Source organism: Equus asinus, chromosome 30, assembly GCF_041296235.1.
Source record: "Equus asinus isolate D_3611 breed Donkey chromosome 30, EquAss-T2T_v2, whole genome shotgun sequence".
NCBI classification, from domain to species: domain Eukaryota; kingdom Metazoa; phylum Chordata; class Mammalia; order Perissodactyla; family Equidae; genus Equus; species Equus asinus.
In genome coordinates this window covers 22,350,663-22,364,156 of record NC_091819.1, presented here as the reverse complement: position 1 = coordinate 22,364,156, position 13,494 = coordinate 22,350,663, and the positions used below count along the sequence as shown (strand labels likewise).

Sequence of the window (13,494 nt, the reverse complement as noted above, 5' to 3'; positions counted from 1 at the left end):
TTCACTTGCATTCATGAAGGATATTTTCACCGGCTACAGAATTCTGGGTTGACAGTTCTTTCCTTTTAGCATTTTAGAAATGTTGTGCCACTACCTTCTGGCCTCCATCATTTCTGATGAGAAATCCATTCATTCAAATCGTTTCCCTATATGTAACATGTTGTCTTTCACTGGTTGCTTTCAGTATCACTGTCCAGTTTCACTATGATTGTGTGGATTTTTTTGAGCTTCTTGAACCTGTAAAGTTTTTCATCAAATTTGGTTAAGTTTCTAGCCAATATTTCTTCTAATATTTCTTTCAGCACCACACTTGCTCTTCTCCTTCTGGGATTTTGATGGCACAAACGTTAGACCTTTTATTATTGTTTTGTAGGTCTCTGAAGTTCTGCTCATCGTTTTGCTTTTATTTTCCCAGTTTTTTCCTATGTTCTTCAAATTAGATAAATTCTCTTGGTTTATCTTCAAGTTCACTAACTCCTCTGTTAAAGACTAGTCAGTGAATTTTAACTTTTGGTTACTGTTTTTTTCTCTTCTGAAATTTCCATTTTGTTCTTTTTTTAATCTTCTATTTCTTTGCTAAGATTTGTTTTTTCCATTGGTTTTAAGTGCTCATGATTACTTGCTGGAGCATTTTTATAATAGCTGCTTTAATGTCTTTGTCAGATATTTCAACATCTGTGAATGGGATCTGCTGTCTTCTTCCCTAAGAGCTGAGATTTTTCCGACTTCGTGGTATGCCAGGTAATTTTGGATTGTATACTTGACATGCTGAATATTGTTATTTAACTCTGGGTCTTGTTTAAATCTACGGGAAATATTGAGGGGTTTTTTTGTTTGTTTCAGCAGGCAATCAATCTGGTTAGGTTGCAGGCAATGTTGGTTTTTCATTTAATTGCGGTTGAATTAACATATAACATTATTTTAATATCAGGTGTACAGCATCAGGCAAAGGTTTTGAAAACTGAACTGACACTGGAATCATAGCCTGCAGAAGGAAGGCTAGGATGTCAGTTCAGCTTTCAAAATTTTTGCAGTGCTTTTTGCACTTAATCCATGTGAATGCCTCCCAGCTGTCAGTCTTGGATTTGGGTGTTGCTCTATGTTTTGGTATAATGAAAAGGATCAGATCCATACACAGGTACAGCCTGGGGGTAGATCCAGGAGTTCATAAACTTTATGGGGTCACTTTTCTGAGGTCCTTCCTCTCCATGACCTCCTGGTACTTTCTGGTTCCTTGTACTGGGTCTCTGGCCAGAAGCTGAAGCTTTGGTTACCCTGTGTACTTTTGCCACTGTGTCTGCATCCAGGGCCAAGCAGCGTGGAAGAAAGAGAAAAAAAAACAGGGGTTGGTTCTACTCTTTTGGAAACACAATTGTACTGGAGAGGAAGGGTCATCTCCCTGAGTTTTGGCTCCTACAGGTTCCTACCACCAGCAGCTGATGCTGTCACCACCACGGGTTGCTTGGAGGATGACGTGTAAGAGAACACAGAAAAGAAAAACCAAAAGGATTTCCACATTCTGAGTATTGTAAGTTACCCTTCTACTCCCTAGGCCAGAACTAGAGGGCTTCTGGCACTGTCTGTCTGCACCCAGTATTCACTTCCAGGTTTCCAATGTGTTGAGTTCAGGCTGAGGGATACCAGAGGGGAAAAGACAGACTCATCACAGCTTCAGTGGGACTTCAAATTCTAGTCTTCTTCCCCACCCCCGTGCCATCTTCTTTTCACTGCTGTGCCCGGTGGGAGAGCCACGGTGGGAGAGCCACGGTGCAGCGTGCTTACTCCTCCTTATCTGGAACCAGCCCAATTAGCACTTCTAACGTAAGAGAGAGGAATGAAATATTTTGACTTTCTCCTCACATTATCACAAATTTTAACTGTCAAACTAGAACATTTTTCCTGTTTTTTAAGAGAAACACTAAATAGTATGATACTGCCATTACTGCAATAAGGCATTATTTACTAAAAGAGGAACAAGAGGAGTGCAATAACTATGACAAGGGATTTGGGTTTCTGTTCCATTTTTAGCAGGCAGAAAGGATAGGATCGCTTACTGTTCTTGGGCAATTAATTTCACATTTCACTCATTCTGAATTAGCTGTAGAATACTTTCAAGACTATTGCCATCATATTGCTGTTAATGTTACATTTTTCTAAGGGTAATAAAAGATACCAACTATCAAATGCTGCCAACACCGCCTCTAATCAATGACAAAGCTGTGACTAAGGGATTCCACATTTTTAAGACAAAGTTGGCAGGCGAGGAACCCCGAAAGGGAGAAGCCCACCCTTCCCAGCAGAGAGCACGTGTGCTAACAGCAGCATTTACTGGATCTGTGCTCCAGAGTGCAGGCCTGTACAAGAGAAGAGCAAAGTGAAACGACGTGAGCCTGTAACCGTCCCTGGAATCCCAGTTACTGCAGTGACTCCATGTGGATCGCCCTCGAGGCAGCAGCAAATACATCACAAAACCATTCGCTAAAAAGTAATCCGTGAAAGTGTGACTACAGGGTCCAGAAATACTTCCAGGTTAAAGAACAAATCAGAGTATACAGCACTGAAATTTCCAGAATATACTATGATTTGGTGTTTTATTACTTATATGGTCTTTAAGAGAGCCAATACTTTTACTACAACTGGTTCTCTCAATTTTATTTTGTGCAGACACAAATAAACCCAAGTGTTAGATTTGAGGATTTCAGTTTCCCCTCACATAAGAACACCCTCCATGCTGGCAATCTTATTTTATTTCCCAAGTGACAAAAATGGCATTTAATGAAAGACACAGCTCAGGAGAAAAGGCACACATTACCTGTAAATAATCATTCAATTAAAATTATGAGAAAACTTAACAGCTGGCTACTTAAACCTTTTCCCCTGAAAAATAATAATCATAACAATAATAGCAATAATTGCTACGATTTATGGAGCTTCACTACGTTACAGGCACCATGCTAAGGGCTTAAAATGGATTACGCCATTTAGTCCTCATAAAGTCCTACAAGTACTTCTGTTTGCCCAATTTCCAGAGAAGACAAAGGAGGCTCTGAGAAGCGTCTTGTCTGAGACCAGTGAGTCAGGAAGCAGTGGAGCCAAGATGGCAAGCCAGGCAGTGTGCTTTGGAACTTGTGCTCCTAACCTCTCTGCTATAGGCTACAAGGACTCAAAGAACCCAAATACCAGTCTCTCCCTTCCTAGTTTTCTTTATATAGTAGTGTTAAAAGTGTAAATGAGAAAGGATAAGGCCAAAAAACCTCCCAGTGATCCCACTAATTCTGTGGGAAAAAACTCAAACCCAAAAAGCCCTACACTATTTGATGTTTCTTTCCTTAATCAAGAAAACAACCTTGCCATCAAGGCACAGCTCAGAGAAAGGCATGAAATAAAAAGTACCAAGAAACGAAAAACAAAATTTACTTACAGTATCATTACACTCACTTTGGACTAAACGATTACAGTATATCCCAGTCAAGATATAATGTATAATTCAAGAAGAATTATAACAATAATTCTTGAGAAGTTAAAAAATTCAAGACAAACAATATATACACATGTAATATTTTATTTACTGACCTCTCTGAAACATGCCACAATTCATATGGCTAGTGGAACCTTCCATGGCAAACCGTTGTGCAACCCAACAAATTCCTAACAAAAAACACTTTAATGTAGGAATCAACATGTGAACATTACATTTAGGTGGTAAAATCAGGTTATGAATATAAGATAAATATCAAATAACATCATACTTCTGGTTTAATGGAAAACATAAAAGCTGTGACGGTCAGTCATGCTTAACACCTTGGTTAAGTAAAGAGAGGAATGAGCAGGTGTGTCATAGAGGTATGCAGATTTAACAGCTCAAATAATCCTTAGCCCTTCCGAGAAACTAGAGATGGGAACTATGTGGCAAATATTTCTGTAATATGGTGGTTTCAGTTCATCAGTGATCATTCTGTTCATGCATTTAAAGTAACTGCAGTTGGTTTTGAGCACTGAAAACTAGATTCAAAGTAAGTCTTTCTTCAACAACCTAATGATGCTATGAATCACTTATATTCAAAAATATAGTTTAGATTTGCAAAGTTTAAGGTAAAGCATCCCTATTTTCATTATTACTTTTAGATACAACTGAGACTACGCCACCATCCAGTCAGATACACTGCTGTGCAGTTCATGCCAGGTACCACATTTCATATTTGTTGGTCATCAAGAGCACAAATTTTATGCTCCAAAAGAAACATATCAATCCAGCAAAATGGTTCCATTTAATGTTCCTTTAAAGACAGATTAAATTTAGGGAAGAACAGGCTTTTCTTGACATCTCATTTTCAAAGTACTGATACAAATTTACCAGAGAAATAATTATATATTTTGCCCAACATCAAATATCTGCAAAAAGTTTCCAAGATAGATGCAATTCTTGATCAATTTCCAAAAGTAAATAAAGGCTTTCTAACGGAAAGCATTTACATTCCTAGCTCTCTAAACATTCAAAAACAAGGTACAAAAAAGGATCTCTTGGCTTCTGAATAGCCTACTTTGTTACATAAGTATTTTCTGTCCCAATACTTTTTCAAATTCAAAAGATATTTACTTCCTAAGAACATGCCAATCTTCATTTCAAACCATTCAGTCCGTTTCCATGGCAACACTGCGGGATTCCTTGGCTACCATAAGTCGCATTAGTTGACTGTGGAATTTCTCAATCTTCTTTACATCTTGAGCTTGGTCTGTTCTATACACCAAACACTGTCAGAAATTTTAAAAGTACACATTAACTATGTAAAGATTGTTGACAATGCAGCAAATGTATGATCAGTAAAAATTTGATCTCTGCTACCATCGTTCTGCTCTATTCTCTCTGGAGGTCATACTGAGAAAACTACACTAAGTCCCCAGCAACTACGTTCCTTATGTATGGTATTTCACAGTATTTTAAATGACCCTGCTGTGGACAAAAACTCAACGAACTCTATCAGAAGTTTCTCAAAAACGACCAGTTAAGCAACATGTTAAATCCTGCTGTGACCTAATGAGAAGAACTCAAGGCCTGGAATTAGGTAATTTCTGTCTGGGATCTGGTCATAATTAATTGAGTTATACTGGGAAAAACATGGAAATCTTAGGATCCCTTTCTCTATTTGTGAAACTGTGTGTCGACGGTGGGGGTGTGGGTGGGGGGTGGAGGATAATTTAAAAAGAAAATCTAGAATCCCTTGCTTACAAGGGATTTAATTCTGGTCACCATCTAAATTAAACCAGATAAATCTGTCCAACTTTGATTTTCTGAAGGTTATTTATAATTTTTACCAAACCAAATACTTCCCTACTACAAGTTAAATTCTTCATTAGATAGAACCTTAAGATCTGCCTATGGTTGGTCATAAAACCATTTGTTCCAGATTCTTCAAAAATATCAAATTTAAGCTGGCAGCTTTTTTCCTCATTTTGTAATATAAGTCCATTTTTCTTTAACCCATCTTAAAGGTTCATATGAGTTTTAAACAACAGGAACTAATGATCATGAATAATATTCACCAGCTTAAGTAATTTGGAGTTTGACCTTATCATGCCCAACTGATCTGAATTCATTCAGCCTTTAAATCACCTCTTAAAGAAATTTTTTATCCACACATTGTACACATTTGTGTAACAATCTTGTAAAAGAGGCCACAATAATCTCCATCGTTTCAATTTTAGTATATGTGCTGTGGGAGAAGGTAGATACCTTCTCACTACAGTATGACAGAAAAAGATTTTAGGTCCATAGAAGACAATATTACAAATCAGTCACAGCATTAGAAAAAATGATGCATAGGTGGGATTATAAAAAAGTCAAAGCCATATGATCATAATAATAAATGAAGTCTAAGACTGAGTTTTCTGAAGGAATTATTAGCTATTAAAATGAATCAGTGAGGGAAGAATACAAACTCTTCTTTAAACAAGTCATCAGAAAAGAGATTTTTACTGTTGGAGTTGATTTGTTCATCTACTATTTAGGAGGATGGGTTTGATTGCATCTTTGGTCCCTTTTAGATATGGACTAATTCTCAGCAATCTTAAGAAAGAGAACAAAAAGTACTTTTCATATTTAGACCCCCTCATAGGAATCATCAATGGTAAATGAAGTCCTTTCCAATACTGTCTATCATGGATCCTTAACCATGCTTAATCAATTCCAGGGGCAAAAAGTCATCATTTGGAGAGAAAGCCTTTTGTATTAAAATCAATTCTCCATTTTTTCCTACTTTTAAAACAGGACATACCAGATTTTCTTCAGCAAATACACTCATCCATTCCGTGATGATCACGATTACAATTTTTCTCAGTGTGAATGCTCAAGATTCAAGTATACATTCACTGGATCTACTAAGCGGCGAGCTCTAATACTTTCACCCTCGTGTTTTGCTTACAACACAACCCAACTAAGGAAGCACCCTGTCAGTATGGCACTTCACGGATGAGGAGAGTGAGGCCCAGAAGTCCACACTTTTAGCCTGGACTTTTCCAAGGCCAAGCGCTAGTAAAAGGCTAAGCTAGGACTCAACTCTCTTGACTCTAGGACTAGCATACCACAGCTCAATTTAGTCTTCCTTTTTCACATTTTCAGTTACTTCACCAAATTCATCGGTTCTTGGAGGACACAGTAATCTTTGCATGAAATCTAACTTCATGCAACCGCACGATGAATCCTTGAACACAAATATAATACATGACCAAAGACAAAAAGTGATTTTTGAACTATGAAACTTTTAAAATAATTAACCTATTAAAAAATGTTTACTAAGTACCTGCTGGGTAAGACACCACGTTAGTCCTGGAAATACAGGTAAGAGTATCACTGACCTACTCTATCGTCTTGAAGCTCACAATCTATAAAGAAGACTAATGTGATACAGCACAAAAAGAGCCAAAAAGAAAAGCAAGAGCCGCAGTGGTGCCCGTGAGCCACGTGTTGAAAGATAAGCAGCGGTCACGCCACACGGGGGCGGGGCGGGGTTCACTACTGCGGAGATGGGAACAGAACATACCGAGGCGGAGGCCTCAGGCAGCACGGCGGATCAAAAGCGCTCTTCAGCAACACAGAAGAGACCGAGATCAGAGGGCACGTGAGCGTGCAGCTCACATTATGAGTGACGAGGAGCCCCTAGGGGTTTGGAAGCAGGGTGGTAACAATCAAATTTGCACTTCTAGAAATCAGTCCAGCAGCAGGACAGGACGACTGAAGGGTGAACTGGAAGCAGGGACACAGTTGGGGGGCTATTCCAATAGTCCAGGCAAGTGATAACGAGATCCTAAATCTAAGAGAGTAACAGTGAAGACAGAGAGTTCACGACAGGAAATGAGACGAGGGAGCTTCACTCAATAACCCCCAAACGATGGGGAAAGTGCATGGAACGTATCAGAGAATCAAAAGCCAAGGTTTTCAAACGAAGGTACAGTGGACACGAGAGAGAGGAAAGGATGGGGCCAAACACAATCCACGGGTAGACGACAGTACAATGGCAGCTGGGAAACAGGAGGAGCCGGTTTGAGAAGAGAGGATGAGTTCCATTCTAGACAGGCTAATTTTGAGTAGTGAGGTAAAGATGCTCAACTTAGAGATGGTCAGGAAGTAAGAAGAAAATATGAGCCCAATGTACAAATTTGGAAATAGACATAGATACGGGCAGTACTGGACTTAATGAGTGAATGGATCGCTCTAGAAGAAGTGGTGTGAAAAGGCGACCGAGGAGAGAATCCTGGAGAAACCAACATTTGTAGGGGCACATCAATGAAATAATAAGCAAAGAAAAATGAAACAGAAACACAGAAAAAGAAAAGCAAGATAAAATGGAGCCACAGATGCCAAAGCAATAATTCCCACAAGAGTGGTTTCCTGTATCAAAAACAGCCCTGGTGGCATAGTGGTTAAGTTCACACACACACTCCACTTTGAAGGTCCAGGGTTTGCAGGTTTGGATCCCAAGTGTGGACCTACACACGGCTCATCAAGCCACGCTGTGGCAGTGTCCCACACACAAAATAGAGGAAGACCAGCACAAATGTTAGCTCAGCAACAATCTTCCTCAAGCAAAACAAATAAACAAAAATAACAGCATGGAGGTGAAGTAAGATACGAACTGATGAGACTGTTGGTTCAAAATGAAGGGGCTGTGGATGAGCTCTCACAAAGAGCAGTTTCAGTGAAATACTGCATGTAGAACCCAGACGACAGAAGGTGAAGAAGTGAATGGGATGTGAGGAAGCAACAAGAGTGAACAGACGGGGAGGGAGATATAACCATAAAGCCTACAAGCTGTGTTCAAACACCATCATCCACTTTTTACACGCCTGTAAAGAAACCATTACCCCTTACATCCAGTTGTCGTCTCTACATTCCTCTTGCTTAAGGTCTGAAAACAGCAATTTTTAAACCACATGTGACATACTGCGTAAAAGAAGCAACTTAAATTATTTCCCCAAGGGCCTATAAAAGTAGCTTCTAGAATGAGGTTCCTGACTTTGGAATGAAATGCAAAATAAGCATCCTAATGGGTGATCTGCATAAATTCTATGTAAATAACAAATCAAACAAGTGATTAACTCAAACAAATTTGAAAGTATGCAACAAATAAAAGTGTATACTTACAACTAAATCATCTGTTACTTTAATACACAAACTCCCATCAGAATGCCTATATTTGAGAACCACACGTGCCTGAAATAAAAATACATATTTAGAAACAGTGAAGTCAGGAGACATTTCTCATAAATAATTTAGCCCAGGTGGGCTAAAAAGGATTCTTTCAGAATTAACAGCCAAAACATCTAAAGGCACCTTTACTATAAACTTATCATTATTTAAATGAGGCAGAAACCAGCATTTTTGTTCATTCCTATTGCTACAATTTATTTTTTTAAAGACTTTTGAAAAAGTTGGCTATTTCACTTGTAGCCAGTCTGAAGAGATATAATGAAAATTCCCCAAACTTAATTTTAAGTGGTTTGGTGTTTCTCGACAGTAAGAATATACACGAAAGAGGATCAGAGCATCCCACCTCAAAACATGCCATTTTGGCAAAAGGACGGGTTTGAGCTGAAGGCAATTAGCTCTCTGCCTTTTCTGGCTAAAAGTAGGACACAAATTAACCTTTCTAAAGGTGGTATAAAATTCCCAATTACAAAGGTGTTCCCCTCTCCCTCCCTGGCAAGAGGTAAGAGAAGTGCTCTTATCTGTGTAACAAATCTTAATAAACAACTCTCATTTATAGCACATTTCCTAGTCACCTTCCGACAACTTACCCACTCCCAGAAGCCCAAAACCCCCTTTCCTTTGTCCAGCCTCTTTTCCACACTTTATCACCCTTTGTTAAGATGGTATATAGACTCCAACTTCTAACAGCCTCCTCAAGTCACATTTCTTTATGAATTCGCAATCATATGTGCATAATGGCTTTTTTCCCCTCTTGTTAATCTGTCTTTTGTCAGTTTAATTTGCAGGGCCCCAGCCATTAAACCTAAGAGGGTACAGGAGAAAGTTTTTCCTCCCCTACAGTACCCACACTCCTAGCCACAGAGCAATGATAGGAAAAGAAGGGGGGAAATAGCCGAAATGGCTAGTTAAGTCCAAATCCATTCCTCAGGAAACAGTGCTGCAGTCGCAGTTCAGGCTCTCCACTCTCCATGGCTCTCAGGAGGTGAGTTCAGACTATGAAGCAAAACCACGTCTTTATCATGATGGCACAACATGATGCATTATTACATAAAAGCAGAATTCTGTCTTGAAAAGAAGTCTCCATCACCAACTTTTCCAAATCTAGAATAACTCCTATACTGACTGCCATGCCACACAATACTTATTGTCGTTCAGTATTCTAGAGTTAGGTAGCCAAGAAAATGATTTAGATATTAGCATATTCCAGTAAAAGAAGACATCTCCCAATAGAGTATACAACTTTCAGGAACATTATTTTTATTTCCTCAAATGATGGATTCAAAACAGTGTATCGCAGGGGCTGGCCCAGTGGCATAGTGGTTGGGTTCAGCACGCTTCACTTCAGCGGCCCAGGTTCATGGGTTCACATCCCGTGCCCGGACCTACACCACTCATCAGCCATGCTGTGGTGGGAATCCACATACAAAATAGAGGAAGACTGGCACAGATGTTAGCTCAGGGTGAGTCTTCCTCAGCAAAAAAAAGAAGAAGAAGAAGAAGAGGAAAATAGCACATTGAAGCAGAGTCAGCTTTTTGCTAACTAATATAAACAAATCTTGTTGAGCTAGCTGTTTTAAAAAGTGCTAAGTATCTATAAGCCAAAACAGGAACATAATTTTAAAATGGTTACAATGTAGCATCAGAAGAAACAGGAACATAATTTTAAAATGGTCACAATGTAGCACCAGAAGCCTCAAGACAATTCTGAAAACTAAATACAAAGGGCTATCAGAGCTGTAACTGCCAGCTTTTCCCACTATGCTCTCTGCTCTCCTGGGATTGCAAAAAAAAGCGTCACACTAACCTATGAGATTTGTGTTGGTGAGGAAGGAAAGGGAACTCAGCAAGCACTTAAGTAGATAGAAATAATAACAACTAGGTTAATTATCTTGAGGCTACCTAACTGTTATTAAGCTATTAAATTCAGTTGTACATAGTTAAAAAAATTCAGTTCTCCAGAAACAAAAAGAAACCGAAACTTTAAAATGTACTAAGTATGACAACTATGCAAAGTTTTAGCTCTCAGTTAAAAGAATACTGACTGGCTTCATTAAGAGAAACGAGAGTTAAAAAGTCTATGGTACCATAAGAGGGTCCATTTTGTAACTCAGGGGGCACCTAAGTCACCATGTCAGATGCCACAAAGAGAGAAAAAGAAATCAAGGCTCCCGCTCTCTTAGGAACTTTGAATTCCACAAACCAAAATAACCAAAACACAAGACAGCATGAATTAAGTCCTATAAAGGTATATACAGGTAAAATACTAAAAGAGAAAACGAGTAATTTACACTGGGGGAAAGGGAAGTGTAAAAAGGCTTCAGGGAGGTGGCATTGGAAACACATTTTTTTCTGTGAAGGAAGAAGGTAGGAGAAAGGGTGAAGAAGCAGTCTGAAGGAAGAGATGGTGAATTCCGTAGCTTCGTGAGACTGGAGCTGAGAACAGTGGAAACGGTGGGAGACACGGCCAGAAAGACTGGAGAGGCTCAGACTGCGGACCAGGAGCCTGGACTTCAGCCAGCAACCACTGAAGAACCAGAAAACTGAGAGAAGTCAATTCTTATGTTTTAGAGTATAGTGGGGGAAGTAACGGAAGGATTAAAAAGGCAGACAGACCAACTAAGAGGTTAATAGACGGTTCAGCAGTAAAATCACCTTCAATTACAGCAAACGCAGACAGGGGATGGGCACAATCAACGGGTCAATGGACGGGAGAGAAAACCGAGAATTCTGTGAAACAGATTCCAAAGACTTCTGACAAAATTTCTCTTCTTTTTCAGTGCAGGCAGTATGGACTGGTAGGAACAGCACAGGCTTGGGTTTTAGAGACCTGGGTTCAAATTTTAGCTTAATGTCTTAGGTACCAGGCAATCATTTAACGTACCTAAGACTGTTTATTCATCTACCTTAAGGGGTTGTCTTAATTGTTCGCATAAGTTATAAAAGTAAATATACGTAAAATGTCTGTCATACAGAAGGCACTCAATAAAACTGTTAGTAAAGCTTCCTTTCCTCACTCATCCCCTCACCTCCCTATCAAAAAATCAGAGTCCAAAACCAGCAGAAGACTATCATGAGGAAGCAGAAGTTTTTAGGCCACTGGAATTTTCTAATTGGGTAAAGAGCTGAAAGGTTCTCCCTCTCCTGCCTGTTCTAGACATGCTTTTATTCATAGCAATGCTCTGTAATTACCATTTTATTTTCCTTTTCCCTACCACTACCACCACGCTCTTAAAATATGATTACTCTTGAAGTGAATGTATATATTCTTTAGGACATTTTCAAATATTTTTAGTTTACACTGTGGGTACTTCTGGACAAAAATCCTGTATTGTTCTCCTGGTACACTGCTTGAAGGAAGAAACAAATGGCCCTATGAACAAGGGAAGTCAACTAAATGGAGAAGCCAGACATCATGTCATCAACAAAGTACTCAATCTCAAAAACATCTAACTCATCTCATCATTTATTATTATGTAAATTTTACTGTAAAGAATGGAGCTAAGAATGTTTTACAGCTTCTTGTTGCTTATCTAGATCTAAAAAGCTAGCAGCATGTTTAATTACCAAGGAGCTGCTGCAAACAATTTTTACACATGACAATAAGCAAAAATTCCAGAGGAAGAAAAATCAAGACCTGAATGCTAAATTCCCATCACTTGGACTTCTTTGCTTTTTAATAATGAGCTAGCCTCTGGCATCCACTGATAATTTTCGTGGAGGCCATGAATGAATCCCAGGGATCCACGGGCCCCCTAAAATTGCTTGCAAACATTTACATCTAATTGCATTTTTCTGAGAAAAGGGTGCAAGCATTCTCTTATTCTCAAAAGGGTTCTGACCTCCAAAAGATTAAGAACCACTATGCTAAGTGGTGCAGATGCCTCCACATTGGGGTCCTACAAGAACGTCTCGACGGTGGTAAAAAACCACCACCGTTTTATTCTACACTTTAAGATACCTTTACCCCGGTAGTACGGGTAAAGGGCACCAAGACGACTAAGGGACGGGAGGCCAAAGCTGCAGGGGGAGGAGCCCTGCCCTTAGAGACACGTAAACCAACCAAAACTGCTAGGGGAGTTCAGGGATTGGGGGCGGGGGACGGCAGACTGCTGAGCTGCTTAGCACGCAGAAATGAACCTGATTTGGCCCATTTCACAGCCTCCCCGGCCGTTAATCAGGGAGGAGACAGTAGAAACAATCAAACTCGGCAGGGTCCGTCTCTGCTCACTCCCAGCACCGCTGCCCCGCCCCCGCCAGGGTGCTGCAGAAGCTCCGGAGGCCGAGCGGACGGAAGGGAAGACATCCTGAACCGGAGCTGGGGCCAGAGGCAGCGGCCTCGCCGGCGATTTACCTTCATGGGGTCGGCGAGGTAGAGCTTCTCGGCCGCGCGACTGAACTCCTCCCAAGTCTGGTACTGCGGCATGGTGGACCGGGCGGGACGGAGTGGGAGGCACGGCCAGGAACCGCAGGCGTCACGACCCTGCACCACTCTACCTACCTCCCACCGCCACCAACCGATACAGAGCCCCAGCCGCCCAAAGATGGTGGCGCCTCCTCGCACCAACGCCTCGTCCCATTGGACAGCCCGGAACGCCTTCGCCCAATGGGAAGGAGGGATGTTGCCAGGAGGGGGCGGAGCCCCGAGCGTGGGGCTCTGGGAGCGGGCCCAGAGCAGTCGAGAGCAGGAAGATAGATGGAGGTTGCCACAGCGCCACCTCTAGGACTGGAGGAGCAGGGGGGCGTTGTGTCCCGCTGTCCTTCGGCCTGGACTGCAAGGGTAAAGCCCAGTC

The 13,494-nt window shown here is 40.7% G+C and overlaps 1 protein-coding gene across 1 annotated transcript; it reads right to left on the bottom strand.

The window, feature by feature from the left end:
• Positions 1 to 3,546: 3,546 nt before the first annotated feature.
• Positions 3,547 to 13,389, bottom strand: SRP9 (signal recognition particle 9). The gene is made up of 3 exons (XM_014862366.3): positions 13,056 to 13,389; positions 8,639 to 8,707; positions 3,547 to 4,752 (listed from the first exon to the last, which is right to left on the bottom strand). Exons 1-3 carry the CDS (start codon positions 13,125 to 13,127, stop codon positions 4,633 to 4,635), a joined length of 261 nt encoding a protein of 86 aa, XP_014717852.1. The 5' UTR covers positions 13,128 to 13,389; the 3' UTR covers positions 3,547 to 4,632.
• Between the last annotated feature and the right edge of the window lie 105 nt (positions 13,390 to 13,494).

Excerpts from the sequence above, each read along its gene's own strand:
- SRP9 (XM_014862366.3), bottom strand. The coding sequence starts at position 13,127 with ATGCCGCAGTACCAGACTTGGGAGGAGTTCAGTCGCGCGGCCGAGAAG. Across the intron at positions 8,708-13,055 it reads ACCTCGCCGACCCCATGAAG|GCACGTGTGGTTCTCAAATA; the intron begins GTAAATCGCCGG and ends TTTTTATTTCAG. Across the intron at positions 4,753-8,638 it reads AAGTAACAGATGATTTAGTT|TGTTTGGTGTATAGAACAGA; the intron begins GTAAGTATACAC and ends AATTTCTGACAG.